The 15,189-nt window shown below is 42.7% G+C and overlaps 1 protein-coding gene across 1 annotated transcript in view; it reads left to right on the plus strand.

Moving 5' to 3' along the window:
- Positions 1 to 9,206: 9,206 nt before the first annotated feature.
- Positions 9,207 to 15,189, plus strand: part of FAT1 (FAT atypical cadherin 1) — a gene marked incomplete at its 5' end in the record, with an annotated part of 117,040 nt that continues 111,057 nt past the window's right edge. The window contains one exon of the mRNA XM_080795075.1: positions 9,207 to 12,471. Within this exon, the coding sequence (XP_080651201.1) occupies positions 9,207 to 12,471 (3,265 nt within the window). The remainder of the gene's footprint in view (positions 12,472 to 15,189) is intronic.

A 15,189-nucleotide genomic window follows, 5' to 3' on the forward strand; every position in this document is an offset into this window, starting at 1 on the left:
AGTAAACTGAATCAAATTAGTGCATTATTGTTGCATTAAATGTTGTCTCAGTGGTCTAATTTGTGGCCTAAAGGACCTGACTTAATAGCAGGAAGCCATAAGGCTAGGTGTCTGTTTAATCTTTATGAGTGGGAAATTGCAGTAGGTAAGCTTTCTTTTGACCAATTGTATAAATGATGAAGCCAAACTTTTTTTTTTGTCTCACTTAATTGGTCAATTTGCAAGTGTTAGTTTATCCTTAGGCACTGAAAAGGAGTTTTTGAAATGAGTGATCCAGGTTATTCGTTTAAGATCTGTACATTGCTGTTTTGTCTTCTGATTTCAAATGTAGTCCGTCAGAGGAAGAATCTGTATATTTCACATTTTAAACTTTTTAAGAAAAACTTACCTTTAAGTCCAGATTTAAATATATTCCCAAATTTTTGCTTAATCCCAAAGATTTATTTTATGTGTGGATAAGTATCTATGGCTGGATGTTTTTTTGCGAATTATTTAGGAAAATGAGGCAGAATTGGAGCCTTACCCTTCATAGACTATTCAAGCAGAGAGCTTCAGAATAAGCTCTGCATCGCAGAAACTGATCTAGCATCTGCTATAGCAGGTTTGGAAGCATTCTGAGGTGGGTGGTGACCTCTTTCTCAGCTGCTAGAAATCAGAGCCATCTCTAGGGCAGCCATCTGCACTGTTACTGGCCTGGTGGTGGTTGCACCAGGATTTTCAGAAGGATGGATGTGCATTTTCCCATGTTATCCCTCCTTCCCTCCCGTCCCCTACTTGACCCCTGCCTCCCAGTCTCCATGCATTCATGAACTCAGCAACTGTGGATCTTCTCTGGGCCAAACACTGAGCCAAACACAGGATACAGGGTGAACAGATCACATTTTCTGCCCTCACAGAGCTTACAGTCCTGTGGGGGAGAAGGACAAATAAGCAGTTGTTTATATCCACTGTGATAAAAACACAGTAGTTCATCCGAGCATCTCGGTGAGCTGGGCAGGGACGGAGAGGTTGATTATTAGGGTGAGTTGTGGGGGAAGAGTGAATCAGAAGGGAATAATGCAAGGACCCGAAATGACATGTGCAAAGCAGATCTTAGAAACCCTAGTTGTGACATGATTTGTTATTGTTAGGAAAAGGGTTGGTGGATTATAGATGTCTCTTCGATCCCGTTTTTATATGACTTATGACTTATACTTTTTTTTTCTTTTTTTTAGCACAAGGAGAAAATAGAAAATCCATGACTTGGGCTTACATTGCTTTATAGACAGGAGGGATAGTTTTTTATGGGGCAGGCGTTAAAAGGGAAGGAAAGAAAGAAATTTAGAAGACAGGTGACAGTAACTAAATGTGAGGAGTAAAGGGCAGAATAAAACAATGTTTAGCTTATCTTTTATAAGAAGGTGGGAGTGGAGATTTTTTAAGTTTAGAACCCTCACCACCAGGTGGTGTCATGTGCTCTGGACAGCTTGGTTGTTCCCAGCCTGAGGGAAGTAAGCCTTTTTGGTTTGAAATAGAAAGTAAGCTAATTAGAGATTCAATTAGTAAACTGGGTAGAAGTAAAGTTATCAGAGGTCTTTACTACAAGGCCAAGAAGAATACACTTAATAAGCAGGCTAAGGGGAAACACTGAGTATTCGCAGACTAGGGACTAATGTCGCAAAGAAGTTTTTGTGAGATTGTGGTTGATAGGCCAAGTAGCATGGAGGCCAGAAAGTCGGAATACTGGGAAGCTAGGAAATACTGTGCCTGAGCAAATACAAGAACTAGGAGGCAGCAGCAGAAATAGAAAGGGAACAATTTTCAGAAATTGAGGGGGAAAAGTCCAGTCTCGATAACTTTAGATAGGAAGGTTTGGTAGTTAGAAATAAAAGGGGTGTGTGTGTGTAAGAGAGAGAGAAAGAGAACATGCTAGCGAGACAGAGGGAAGTGGTGGGGGCAGGGTGGGGAGGAGAGAAGTATCTCCCTGGAGGGAGGAGGCTGTAAAGATTTTAGTACGATCTCTAGCTTTGCGAATAAAGAAATGGAATCCAAGGATTAGGTAATTTCCTTCAATCCACAGAATTGGTTAGGGACAAAGCCTGGGCAAGATCACAGTTTTTATCTCTGCCAGCCCGTTTTTTCTTACTTGATTTCTTAGGTTGCAAGCCCGAGTGATCTGTGGTTTGGGAAGTGGTGAAACTCTTCAATGGCATAGAAATAGTGCAGTGGAATAATGGAGCGCAATAGCTGGTGTTTTGCAATTGGGAGTGGGTGAAAGGCTGGGTCCCCGCAGGTCTGATGGTATCTCAGGAAGGTGTTCCCGCTCTTAAGGGAGGTAAGGCTGGAATGTGGGATTCCAAAGTGAGGTAGTAGGTGAGGTCTTTGAGGATGATACCTTGTGCATGTGTCAGCAGTCGGAAGGACAAGTTCGTCATGACAGACTTGAAGGCAAAAGAGTGTTGAAGAGAATCAGGAAAACTTAGTGTCATTCATCATTCACGTGTTGTGCTGTGGATTGCCATGTTTTAGGTAGTCTGTGACGCATAAAGGACACAGCGGTATTGGGGAGGGTGTGAGTAGTATGACCTTGTGTCAGGGAGTGCTGAGAAAAGGACATCTGATTTGCCATTGGCTTGTGACACCAGGAGAAGCTGTTTGGGAGGCCCCGGAGAGCCATCGAGGGGGAGAAATGGTCTTCTTTACAGGAGGCAGAAGTCAAAGTAGCCCAGAGCCCATACAGTTTTAGAACTTTGCCTGAACAAGAAAGCAAAACCTAAGGTGTGAGTTTGAAGGACGGGAAGGTTTGAATGAAGTTTTTTTTCCAGAAGGGACGAAGGGGTGTGTGTGTGTGTGTGTGTGTGTGTGTGTACACAAAGGGGCCTTTTGAGAGGGGCACTCATTTGAGTGTGATGCTTGAGAGGGAGTGATGATTTAGAGAAGAGCTTCAGAAAAGGCAGAATTTTTTGGCCTCACAGGGTGTCTTTATTTGTAGCTGGGGTGGATCCCATCTTTGCTAAGAGGTGGGAAAAAGGGAGACTAAGGGAAGAGAGCATTTTAAGGAGAAGAAGAGGAGGGACTCTCCCCCGCAGACTTTGCATTTTCTTACCATACAGGGAACTATTCACATTCCTGATCTATTTAGTGAAATACCTGTACATACACCTGAAAATAACTATAATTATTATTTGGCCAGTAGTAAAACTTTACTAATTTGGTAGTAAAGGAAGTGGCCGGTGTTAATTACTGGCTACGTGACATTTAAGTGATTCCTGTTTGCAGAAAAAAATACATTAGGTGAGATGATCTTAAATCACGGGGGGTAAACTATGTTTATGGAGCCTCTCTGAGCAACATTTGCCCTGGAGCGTGGGTGAGGAGAAAGTGGTTGGAGGTGAGTAACAGGTAGTGGTCACGTCTTGTCTGTAAAAAGAGGAGAGAAGTGAAAAGCGAGGCATCCCTAGCCCAGCCAGAAATGTGTATGCCCCCAGCGTTCTCCTGACTTCTTTTATGTCACAGTAGCTAGGAACAGCCAGAGACCATCCTCTTGAGATACCCACAGACATGACTTATAGATTCATATGGGAGGTAAATCACGTAGCAGATTTTATATGGAGGCTACTTAAACATTAGGAGGTCTCTAACTTTCTTAAGGTTTAAAGTCCTGAAGAAGAGTTCTGAGGTGCTGAGGGGAGAGACGTGGAGTTCTAACCTGTCAGTATTAGTAGTTTGGAGACTGCTCAGAGGTAGATTGAAATCAGTTGTTGATCGTTTAAAGACAATATCTCAGTCATGTCTTTGCGAGAGTAATCAGGCTTACTGCAGCTCCAATCAGAACTAACAACATGCAGAATTACTAGAAGCAGTTAAGTGATACATACCAAGCCTAAGGCTGCTCTTCCGTTCTGCATCATAGCTGGGCTCTCCACTCCTATTTTTACTGACGGATGCCTTAACAAGACTTAAAAAAATCTGGTATGCACCCAGAAAATAAAGAAGACCTACCCATTAATTTTTTCAGTGTAACAATAAAAACTTTTAAGAGTCCTGTTCATGGCTATTATAATTTATTAGGGAAATGATTTTTTTTTCTCTTGTCTATGTTATGAAGCTGCGAATTGGTCATAGCTGTATTAACAGATTTCCTTAGTAGGATACAGTCTTTTTTCTGATTCTTAAGTGATTTTAGAGGCCATTAAACGTTTATTTAATATACTATATTTTTAAAAAACAAGAGTCACTTACATTTCATGTTTTCTTTGACATTTTTGTGACATTTTTCTTTGAAAATGTAGGTATCTTCCCTGCAGTTTAGACATCTTCAAAAATACTTTAAAAATGTGACACTATTCAAACTGAGCATTAAGCTCTGAATTTCTGTTAATAAGTTCAACTCCAGTGACACTCTTACTGCTGCTGATACAAAATGGGAGTGTGTGGGAGAGAGCACGCGGAGGGAGAACACAGAGTTCTTCGTGTGAATATTTTTATGTATTTTCGTCACCACGCGTGGAATTGATACTGTTTCCCTATGGCGTGGAGGACTAACAGGCTATTAAGAATTGGGACCTTTAAATAATAAATGTACAGCATTTTATAGAATTTATGTATGTGTAGTGCTGCATCCCCCCTAATCCTGTCTCAGGAGCATACGAAACAGGCCTGAATCTTCAGCTTAGACCCAAGTATTTGAATTGATGCAGTTACGTTCTCAGCGCCCGGGCTGTGTTCTGTTTTGTGAAGAATGTGCGGTCACAGTCATTGACTCAGAATACTTGACGTGAAGGTCTCCTGAATGAAGAAATATGAGCATTTTAATATCTGATTTCTACTAGAAAAATTATCTTTCTCTCTTATTTATGGATTTTCAGAAATCTGTGCTAAAGATTTTTCAGCTGTGGACCTGAGGTCCTTTTCTGTAAGGGCTGAACTAAGTAAACACTCTTGGTTTTCACTTTGGAAAATGTATAGCAGAACTGCTAACTTACTGTGAGTTCAAGGAGTATGATCACCTTCCAAATATCAAAATGTTGTTTTCAGCTAAAATCATTGTAGCTTTCATGAGCCTGAACTCTAGGTAATGTAGTTTTCAGATAAAATGATACTAGTATCTTTATGGGTTTTTGTTGTTTTTTTTTTTTTTTCTCTTTTCCCCTTCAACCTTGTGGTTTGTTTGGCGCAGAGGAATGGCCACCATTTCTTGGGTGGTGGCATTTTCTAGCAGAACCTGAGTTCACAGTTCTGGGTTACATTACTAAAGGTTAACAGTAAGTAGGAGTACTTAAAAATGGATTTTTTCTTCTCCTGATCCAAAGGATTGCCTCTAACAATTGATAGTAATCACAGCGGCATTCTGTCAGCCAGGTCTGCCAGAGTCGAGAGTCAGTTCCGGGGGTGGAAAGGTTTCTGTGATGGGTGTGGTCCATCAGGTGTCCTCGGCTTTAAGGTGTCCCTGAGGAGAGCTGGTGGGTGGGTTGAGGAAGGTGGTCCAGGCTCGGGAAGGGTGCTGTGAGAGTGGAGTGGTGCGGGCAGAGCCCGAGTGGCTGAGCTGCAGTGGAGGGAGGACAGAATCAGTGAAGTGATGTGTTGGGTCTCCCCTTGGGTGGGGGTTACTGGCTGAGAAGGCGTCTGGGGTCAGGCAGCAGCGTGGGGCCAGCCAGTGTTTCTGGGTCATTTCCAAGTTCTGATGTTGGACTTCAGCTCTTCAGAGATTGTTGGACCTGTCCTGTCTTTACCATGCCACCGTTTCCTGCTTCTGCGTCAGTGACTGTGGCCTGTCTCCTGTGCTGGTTCTTCTCCTCTGTCCTCCACATCTTGGGGAGCATCAGGGCTTGGTTTTCTTTGCCTCCCCATCTGTGCTCTCTCCCTGGGTGATCTGATTCAGTTTTTGGTTTTAAATAGCATCTTCTGTATTTTCAGGCAACTCTCAAATTTTTGTCTCCAGGCTGGACCTCGCCCACACATCTCCCTGCTCACTTGAAATCATTAGTTGGGTAACGGTGGGCATTTCCACTTTAACTTTCCAGGACTGAACTCCTGATCTTAATCACTAGATCCTGTTTCTCTCGGAGTGCCTGGCAGCTCCTTTCTCCATGCTCAGCACCCAGTCCTTGGAATCTTGGTACCTGTCTCCTTTGTCCCCTCTCTCTCCTCTTGCTCCCTCCCCCCCACCCTGTCCCTCCTATTCATCCAGAATTTAACTGCTGCTCCCCACCTCCAGTATTAGCATTTCTAGGCTAAGCCACCAAGGCCTGTCACTTCTATTACTGCAGTAGTTTTCTAACTGGCTAATAACAGTGTATCAGTACTAGTTCACTAGTTGTGACTAGTGTACCATAATAATGTGAGATGTTAACAATAGGGCAAACTATCTTTGTAACTTTTCTGCAAATCTAAAAATGCTTCTAAAATTAAAAATTCATAGGAAAAAAAAATCTCCCTTACTGCCCAACCCCCAACCAATGTGCCCCAGTCTCAGTGGTCTCTGGTGTTTCTCTAACTCCTGCTTCTCTGCTGGAGGTGATTTGGAGCCCCAAGGAACATTGGCAGTGTCTAGAAACTTTTTTCGGATGGGGGAGTGTGGAGTGAAGTGGACGAGATCCAACAGGCTTTTAGTCGGGTAGAGACCAGGATAATACTAAACATCCTAAAATGTATCCTGGGCCTTTCGAATTTTTAGGGTTTTCTCTTTCCCTTCAGGTTCCTGACCACAGTTGCTTCCCCTTCTTTGTTTTCCTGCTTAACTGCCTCCTCATCAGCATGTGATACACTCTCTGCTTGTTTCTCACCAGGAAATGTGTCTTCCATGAGTCTTTGTGGCCAGTTTGGCTCACTTTTGTATCCCCAACATCTAGAACTACTCCTAGCCCATAGCAGGTGTTCATTACATAGTTGCTGAATGAATCAAATAATTGGGTGAGGGGAGTGAATGATTGATACAGATACCATGGACCTGTGCTAAAAAATTCAGATAGAAGAGTGAAAGTGGAGCGTGAACATTCCCCCTCAGCTGCCCATTCTCCAGAAGTTACCACTTTTGACAGTTTATTTTTTATCTGTCCAGAATTTTTCTGTTCATTTTTCAGCGCATTCATGTCTTACGCACACAATTCATCTCCTGTCCCTTTTTAAAACATAAATGGGGTCAGTTTCATTTTGCCAGTTAATATATCTGGACGGTCTCCACAGAGCAACATGTAGAGTGCTGTCTTACTCCTTTCAATGGCTGTATAATATTTTATATGTAGAATATAGCAAAAATAATTGTTTACAGTAGAATCCGCCATAATACCTTGTTGTAAAGTAGATAGCAGTAATAGATCTTGTATAACAAAAGACAGTGCTTGTTAAACATCAGCTTTTTAAGTGTTTTCAAAAGCATTTTCTATACATATATTTATATACACATATATACACACACACCCGCACACACACATATTATTCCTAGTTTGTAAATGCCTCAGGATCAGGAAATGACCTTCAGTTCCACGTACTTTACATGATAGCAGATTCCCAATACCTGTAGATTAAGTTGAAGTTTTCCCTTGTTTTGATAAAATCATTGGATCATTACATAATTAAAATTTCCCTGGATATTAGACCTGTTGTCTAATTGACAACAGGTTGACCTGTTGACCTGTTGACCTGTTGAAGAGATTGGGGAAAAAATCGTTTTCATACTTTGTTTAAATGATGATTGTTCTCCTGGAAGCCAAAAATCTATGTAATCTCCTGACTTTATTGGCCGAGGATATGGCAGGATAGCTAAAGAACAAGGTGGGTTGCCCAGCAGCAGCGTAATTCAGTATCAGTGAAGCTTCTTACTGTTTTGCACATATCAGGGCTTCTTTTTTTCCTCCTCCTAAAGTGACTAATGGGGCAAAGTTGGCAGTGGTACAATTAAGATGCTGTAAATTAATGGCGCCGTGCTAATTTCAGCTGGCCTTTGAACTCACACTCCAGTCTGCTGCCGCTTTCACCTTTGGGTGGGGCTCCCATTCCGTGACTCTTCATCTGAGAGTTATTTCGCCAAGGTGCAGTCCTGCCCTCTGCTGAGTACTGGGATGTTTTGTGAGGCTCCCTTGATTTGCAAGGTGAATTTGTTGGCATGTAGAGGAGCAGTCGGTCTGAAAATAATTGTTCTGCTCACCCAGTAGGTTAGCCCAGAGGCCTTTCTGCCTTCCCACCTTCTTGCGTTAAAGGCATGTCCTGTCTCAGATGCCCCCTTGCCTTCCATGTCACCCTCTGACCTTCCTACAGCGCCCGCCATCTTGCTGCCTTGACTGGGCCCTCTCCATGTGTTTAGCTTAGATGCTTTAGCTGTGTGCGTATGTGCATGTCTTGTATTCAGTAGTGAACACTGGTTGTTGACAGCAGTGGTGAGAAAACATTGACGTGGTTGATGAAATTTGCTTTGCTGACCTAGGAAAAGTTCTCTTTGACATTAAGCTACTGGTTTCCCATTTGTAAGTGGACTCTTTTTTTGACTCATGTTGTTTTAGAAGTGACCTCAGTATCAAAATGATGTAATTATTTTATAATTATTTTAATACCCTTAAGTAGTTATGTAGTGCTAAACAAGACAATAAGCCCTTAAATTTTGTAGGGAGTGAACTTAATTACTCTTATAAAGAAATAATTTCAGGATAAATTTTGAAAGGAGATTATATTATGTCATTATGGGAGGTCATAGGAAACCACCTTTTAGAGTTTTTGTTCTAAATTAATTGTTCAAAGCTTCTTGAGCTTAGGGTACTATAGTGGCATTAAATTTGTGAGCTTTGGGGCATTAAACTTATTGTGTATGAGTAAAGCTAAAAAATGTTTGATGTCTCCCTTTGTTAACAATTGGCTATATTTGTCTTGAAGATTTAAATATAAGAATACAACTTAGTTCTTAAAAAAAAAAAAAAAGAATACAACTTAGTTCTTAACAGTTGGCAGTCTTTGACGCGCCTTACGATTCTTTAACTTGAGTCATCAAAGTATGAGAAAAAGATTCTCCTAAACCTAGTAATTCCAGACATGTTAGAAGTGTTGATACCTGGAAAACAGGGAAAAACCTAATAACTAATAACTATTACATTTATTTACATTTCATACAGATGTACAATACTTTATTAAGATGTAAGGTCCCAGACAAACTAACAGAACAAATTTACATTATTTGTTTCATTTCTTTGAGGTCTTGATTCTTCTTTGTTCTGTTTTAGGTTCCTGAGGGCTAAGCGATGGGGAGACCCCTGGTCTTGCTTCCGCTTCTTCTCCTCCTCCTCCAGCATTTTGAAGATGGTGGCGGAAGCCAAACACTTGCCCAGATGCCTCTCCAGTTTACGCATTTCCAGTACAATGTCACGGTGCACGAGAACTCCGCAGCAAAAACCTATGTGGGGCATCCTGTGAAGATGGGTATTTACCTTACAAATCCATCGTGGGAGTTACGGTACAAAATTGTCTCTGGAGACAACGAGAACCTTTTCAAAGCTGAAGAGTACATTCTTGGGGACTTTTGCTTCTTAAGAATAAGGACCAAAGGAGGAAATACAGCTATTCTGAATAGAGAAGTGAAAGACCATTACACCCTGATAGTCAAAGCTGTTGAAAAAAATACTAACGCTGAAGCCCGAGCAAAGGTCAGGGTGCAAGTGCTGGATACAAATGACTTGAGACCTCTCTTCTCACCCACCTCGTATAGTGTTTCCTTGCCTGAAAACACAGCTATAAGGACCAGCATTGCAAGAGTCAGCGCCACGGATGCAGACATAGGAACCAATGGAGAGTTTTACTACAGTTTCAAAGACCGAACAGACATGTTTGCAATTCACCCAACCAGCGGTGTGGTAGTTTTAACTGGTAGACTCGATTATGCGGAGACCAGGCTTTATGAAATGGAGATTCTTGCTGTGGACCGTGGGATGAAACTGTACGGAAGCAGTGGTATCAGCAGCATGGCCAAGCTGACCGTCCACGTGGAGCAGGCCAACGGGTGTGCTCCTGTCATAACTGCGGTGACACTGTCCCCGTCAGAGCTGGACAAGGACCCAACGTACGCCATCGTAACCGTGGAGGACTGCGATCAGGGTCCCAACGGGGAAATAGCTTCCTTAAGCATCGTGGCCGGCGACCTCCTTCAACAGTTTAGAACGGTGAGGTCCTCCCCGGGGAGCAAAGAATATAAAGTCAAAGCAGTGGGTGCCATCGACTGGGACAGTCATCCTTTTGGCTATAATCTGACACTACAGGCTAAAGATAAAGGGACTCCTCCCCAGTTCTCTTCCGTAAAAGTCATTCGTGTGACTTCTCCGCAGTTCAAAGCTGGTCCGGTCAAGTTTGAAAAAGATGTTTATAGAGCAGAGATCAGTGAATTTGCTCCTTCCAATACACCTGTGGTCATGGTGAAAGTCACGCCTAGTTACTCTCATTTGAGGTATGTTTTTAAAAGTACACCCGGAAAAGCTAAATTCAGTTTAAATCACAACACTGGTCTCATTTCCATTTTAGAACCAATTAAAAGACAGCAGGCGTCCCATTTTGAACTCGAGGTAACAACAAGTGACAGAAGAGCCTCCGCCAGAGTCTTGGTTAAAGTCTTAAGTGCGAATAGCAATCCCCCTGAATTTACCCAGACTGCTTACAAAGCCTCTTTTGATGAGAATGTGCCCATTGGGACGACGGTCTTGAGCGTGAGTGCGGCAGACCCTGACGAGGGTGAGAACGGGTATGTGACCTACAGCATTGCAAACTTAAATCACGTGCCGTTTGTCATTAACCATTTCACTGGTGCTGTGAGCACTTCAGAAGACTTGGACTATGAGCTGATGCCTCGAGTTTATACTCTGAGGATCCGTGCATCAGACTGGGGCTTGCCGTACCGCCGGGAAGTTGAAGTCCTTGCCACAGTGACTCTGAATAACTTGAATGACAACACACCCTTGTTTGAGAAAATCAACTGTGAGGGGACGATTCCCAGGGATCTAGGTGTCGGGGAGCAGATAACCACCGTCTCCGCCATCGATGCCGACGAACTTCAGTTGGTCCAATACCAGATTGAAGCCGGAAATGAACTGGATCTGTTTAGCTTAAACCCCAACTCTGGGGTGTTGTCCCTGAAGCAGTCGCTCCTGGATGGCGTAGGGACCAGGGTGTCCTTTCAGAGCCTGAGAATCACAGCTACAGATGGAGAAAATTTCGCCACCCCGTTATACATCAACCTAACCGTGGCTGCCAGGCGCAAGCCAGTGCACTTGCAGTGTGAAGAGACCGGCGTTGCCAAAATGCTGGCAGAGAAGCTCCTGCAGGCAAATAAGTTACACAGTCAGGGAGAGGTCGAGGATATTTTCTTTGATTCCCACTCTGTCAATGCGCATGCACCTCGGTTCAGAAGTACCCTTCCAACTGGCATTGATGTAAAAGAAAACCATCCGGTGGGTTCCAACGTAATTTTCATGAATGCTACTGACCTTGACACTGGCTTCAATGGAAAACTGGTCTATGCTATTTCTGGAGGAAATGAGGATAGTTGCTTCATTATTGACATGGAAACTGGAATGCTAAAAATTTTATCACCACTTGACCGTGAAACAACAGACAAGTACACCCTGAACATTACAGTCTCTGACCTTGGTATACCACAGAAGGCCGCTTGGCGTCTCCTAGACATCAGAGTTCTGGATGCCAATGATAATCCCCCAGAGTTTTTGCAGGAGAGCTATTTTGTTGAAGTGAGCGAAGACAAAGAGCTGAATAGTGAAATCATCCAGGTTGAAGCCACGGATAAAGATTTAGGGCCCAATGGACATGTGACCTACTCTATTCTTACAGACACAGATAAATTTTCCATTGACAGCATGACTGGAGTTGTTAAAATCGTGTACCCTTTGGATCGAGAAGTACAGCATGTACATTACTTAAAGATTGAGGCCAGGGATCAAGCCCAAGAAGAGCCTCAGTTGCTTTCCACTGTGCTTTTGAAGGTATCATTAGAGGATGTTAATGACAACCCACCTAGATTCATCCCCCCTAATTACCGTGTGAAAGTTCGAGAGGACCTTCCAGAAGGAACCATAATCATGTGGTTGGAGGCCTATGATCCTGACTTAGGCCAGTCTAGCCAAGTGAGATACAGTCTTCTGGACCATGGAGAAGAACACTTTGATGTGGATAAACTCAGCGGAGCAGTCAGAATTGCACACCATTTGGACTTTGAGAAGAAGCAAGTGTATAATCTCACCGTGAGGGCCAAAGACAAAGGGAAGCCAGTTTCTCTGTCTTCCACTTGCTATGTTGAAGTGGAGGTCATTGATGTGAACGAGAACTTACACCCACCAGTGTTTTCCAGCTTCGTGGAAAAGGGTGTCGTGAAAGAAGATGTCCCGATTGGCTCCTCCATATTGACAGTATCTGCTCATGATGAGGACACAGGACGAGACGGAGAGATCCGCTATTCCATTAGAGATGGTTCCGGTGTTGGTGTTTTCAAAATAGATGAAGAAACAGGTAAATATGTCCTTACTACTCTGGTTTTCCTAAAGGAAATTTCTGCCCAGTGCTAGCTGCTTTACCATTGACCACTGTCAGGGTACACATTGCATGCTTTTTGTCCTTTTATAGGTGTCTCTGTGTGTAGTAAGCAACGAGTTTGGAATTAAGGAACCTGAATGACTTGGCATAAAATGAGTCAAACAAAAAAATGAAACAAAACAAAACAAAAAAAACAGGAGAAAATTGTCATCATCACCACTGATACTGATCTTTTAATTTGTGCTCTGTATTATCAGAGGCATGATTGTGGTTTTGCTGTAACTTCGAGAAACCCTTTCAGACTCTTCGCAGATTTAGAACAGCCCCTCGTGCTACCTGGAGGACCTCCTAAGGATAGCAGCCCACGTCATGGGCTCTCTGTGCACTGCGTTGTCTCCCAGGGGTACAATAATCTCTGAGAGGTGTACCCCAGGTTTTGTTTGAGGATCAGAAGCAGGCAAGGCTGTGTCCCATGGAGGGAACTTGGCTCTTTTCAGGGTGATCTTGACAAGTTAGTTATCTTACTGAAACGGACGTCTTCTCTGAGATGGGGACACTCAAAATGGCTGCAAGATGAATGGGCGATAAAGTGCAATAACGTGTGAAGTCTGCCCAGCATGTGTTAGAGTCTGTTCCTGGGTCTTAGAGATGGTAGGAATGCTTTGTTATGGGACTCTTCCACCTGAAGTAAGAGCCTAAAACCAGAATTTCCAAGACATCCAGTTTAGGCTAGAGTGTTTATTGTTTCGTACTTTGTGCAGATCTCTAATGTAGCTGCTTTTCACAGACACTGGAGTTACAGGTCCATCTCCCTGATGGAGAGGGCTGCCGTAGCAGAGTGCACAGATGGGGTGACTTAAACCACAGACATTGGTGTTGTCACAGTTCGGGAGGCTAGAAGTCGGAGTTGGAGGTGTGGGCATGGTTTTCTTGGAGTCTTTTCTCCTTGGCTTGCCTTCTCCCTCTGTCTTCACACCCTCTGTCTGGGTCCTGATATCATATAAGGACACCAGTTCCATTGGATTAGGGACCACCCTGATGACCTCATTTTATTTCTCTCTTTTAAGTTCTTATCTCCAAATCACGTTCTGAGGTACTGGGAATTGGGACTTGAACGCATGAATTTTGGGGGACACAGTCAGCCCCATACCACCTTCCAGGAGAGGCTTTTAGCGCCTGTATTTTCTGTCCTTAGCCCTAGCAAGAAGTACCAGGCATGTAGAAACTGCTCATTAAATGTTAAACAAACATATGAGTAAATTAATGATTATTTTGGCTTTGAACGTCCTGCCCTCTGAGAATGATAGTGGAAATAGAAGGAAACTGGGTAGTAATCACAGTGCTAGGTGAACTGCCCTAGATGGAATTCAGTTTATTAATCTCCTTGATGTTTCCTTTGTGAATATATCCATTCTAAAAAAGATGCTTTTCTTAATATGTTGAAAATTTAAGTTTATATTCAGTAATACCACAAGTAAATTCTTTTCTTAACACCTACCCCACCAACCATGTGTACATCTAATATGTATAAAGTACAGGAAGCATGTAATTATACTAGAAATCAGTTATTTTAGAGGCTATTATATTTTAATGTACCTTTGTTTATTAAAGGGATTCTTTTCTAATGAGTTATATACCACTCACCTGTGTTAGATGTATCTATGGATTATATGCCACTCATCTAAAATACCAGATTTTTATTTATTTTTCATTTTTTACTTATTCTTTTAGTTTCTAGAGATTTTCTTTTTTTTTACTTTTTAATTTCAGTGTAATGTATAAAATACCACATTTTTATTTTTTTTATATTATACTGCTGTTTATAATCTTTAATCAAATTTCATGAGATTGTCAGCTGTATGATGGGGCCATGATTAGCTTTCGGTAAACCACTTTGCTTTCATGTACAAATTAGTGTCCATGGCCTAAAAAATAAAACTGTATACTGGGCAAAGAATTTTATTAGCCTTGTTTCAAACATTATTCCCAGCTTCTTCAGCATAATTAGCTGCAAAGAATGAATTGTGTCTAAGCAAAAACTGAAAAGAGCTGCAGTGTCCACGGGGCTTGGACTTAAAAATATTGGGGCTCTAGATTTTATCGGACCCCAGAACCACATTTTAAGAAGGAGTGCTCATACAAGATAGCCATTTCCAGTAACTTCTTCAGGTTCTGTCTTCTTTAGAAGTTGACTCCTTTCACTTTGCTTTGTTCTTAACTGGCACACGATCTGGAATGTCCCCATTACCCTGGTCTCCAGCAGTAAGGGGGGCTTTGCCATCCTCAGGTTGTTTGGGCAGAGCGGCAGCCTGTCGTCTTGGACTGGTCAGACCATCTGCACCTAGTTGCTTTGAGATGTCGGGTAGTGTTTCTGTCTTGGCTGTGTCTCGGTGTGGTCACCACGAGTGTTTTCTGCAGGGGAGGCCTGCACAGCAACAGTGGCCAGCCGCATCCCTGCTCCTTGGTTTCTGAGCACAGTCACTCCTTTCATACTGGAGATCATGTTTCCCTCTAACTTCTTCAAGCAGAATGGAAGTTTTTTATCATCTGCTGTAGCTGTTCTGTGAAACACCTTCTTTTGACGAGCATGTCTTCTCCCCCCGATGTGCATTTGTGTTCACTGTTTGGCAAGCTTCTCCTGGTTCACCATCACGTCTCTCATCCTGTTGGAGCGGAGGTGGGACTGCAGGGGCA

This window comes from Martes martes (genome assembly GCF_963455335.1).
Source record: "Martes martes genome assembly, chromosome: 2".
Taxonomy (NCBI): domain Eukaryota; kingdom Metazoa; phylum Chordata; class Mammalia; order Carnivora; family Mustelidae; genus Martes; species Martes martes.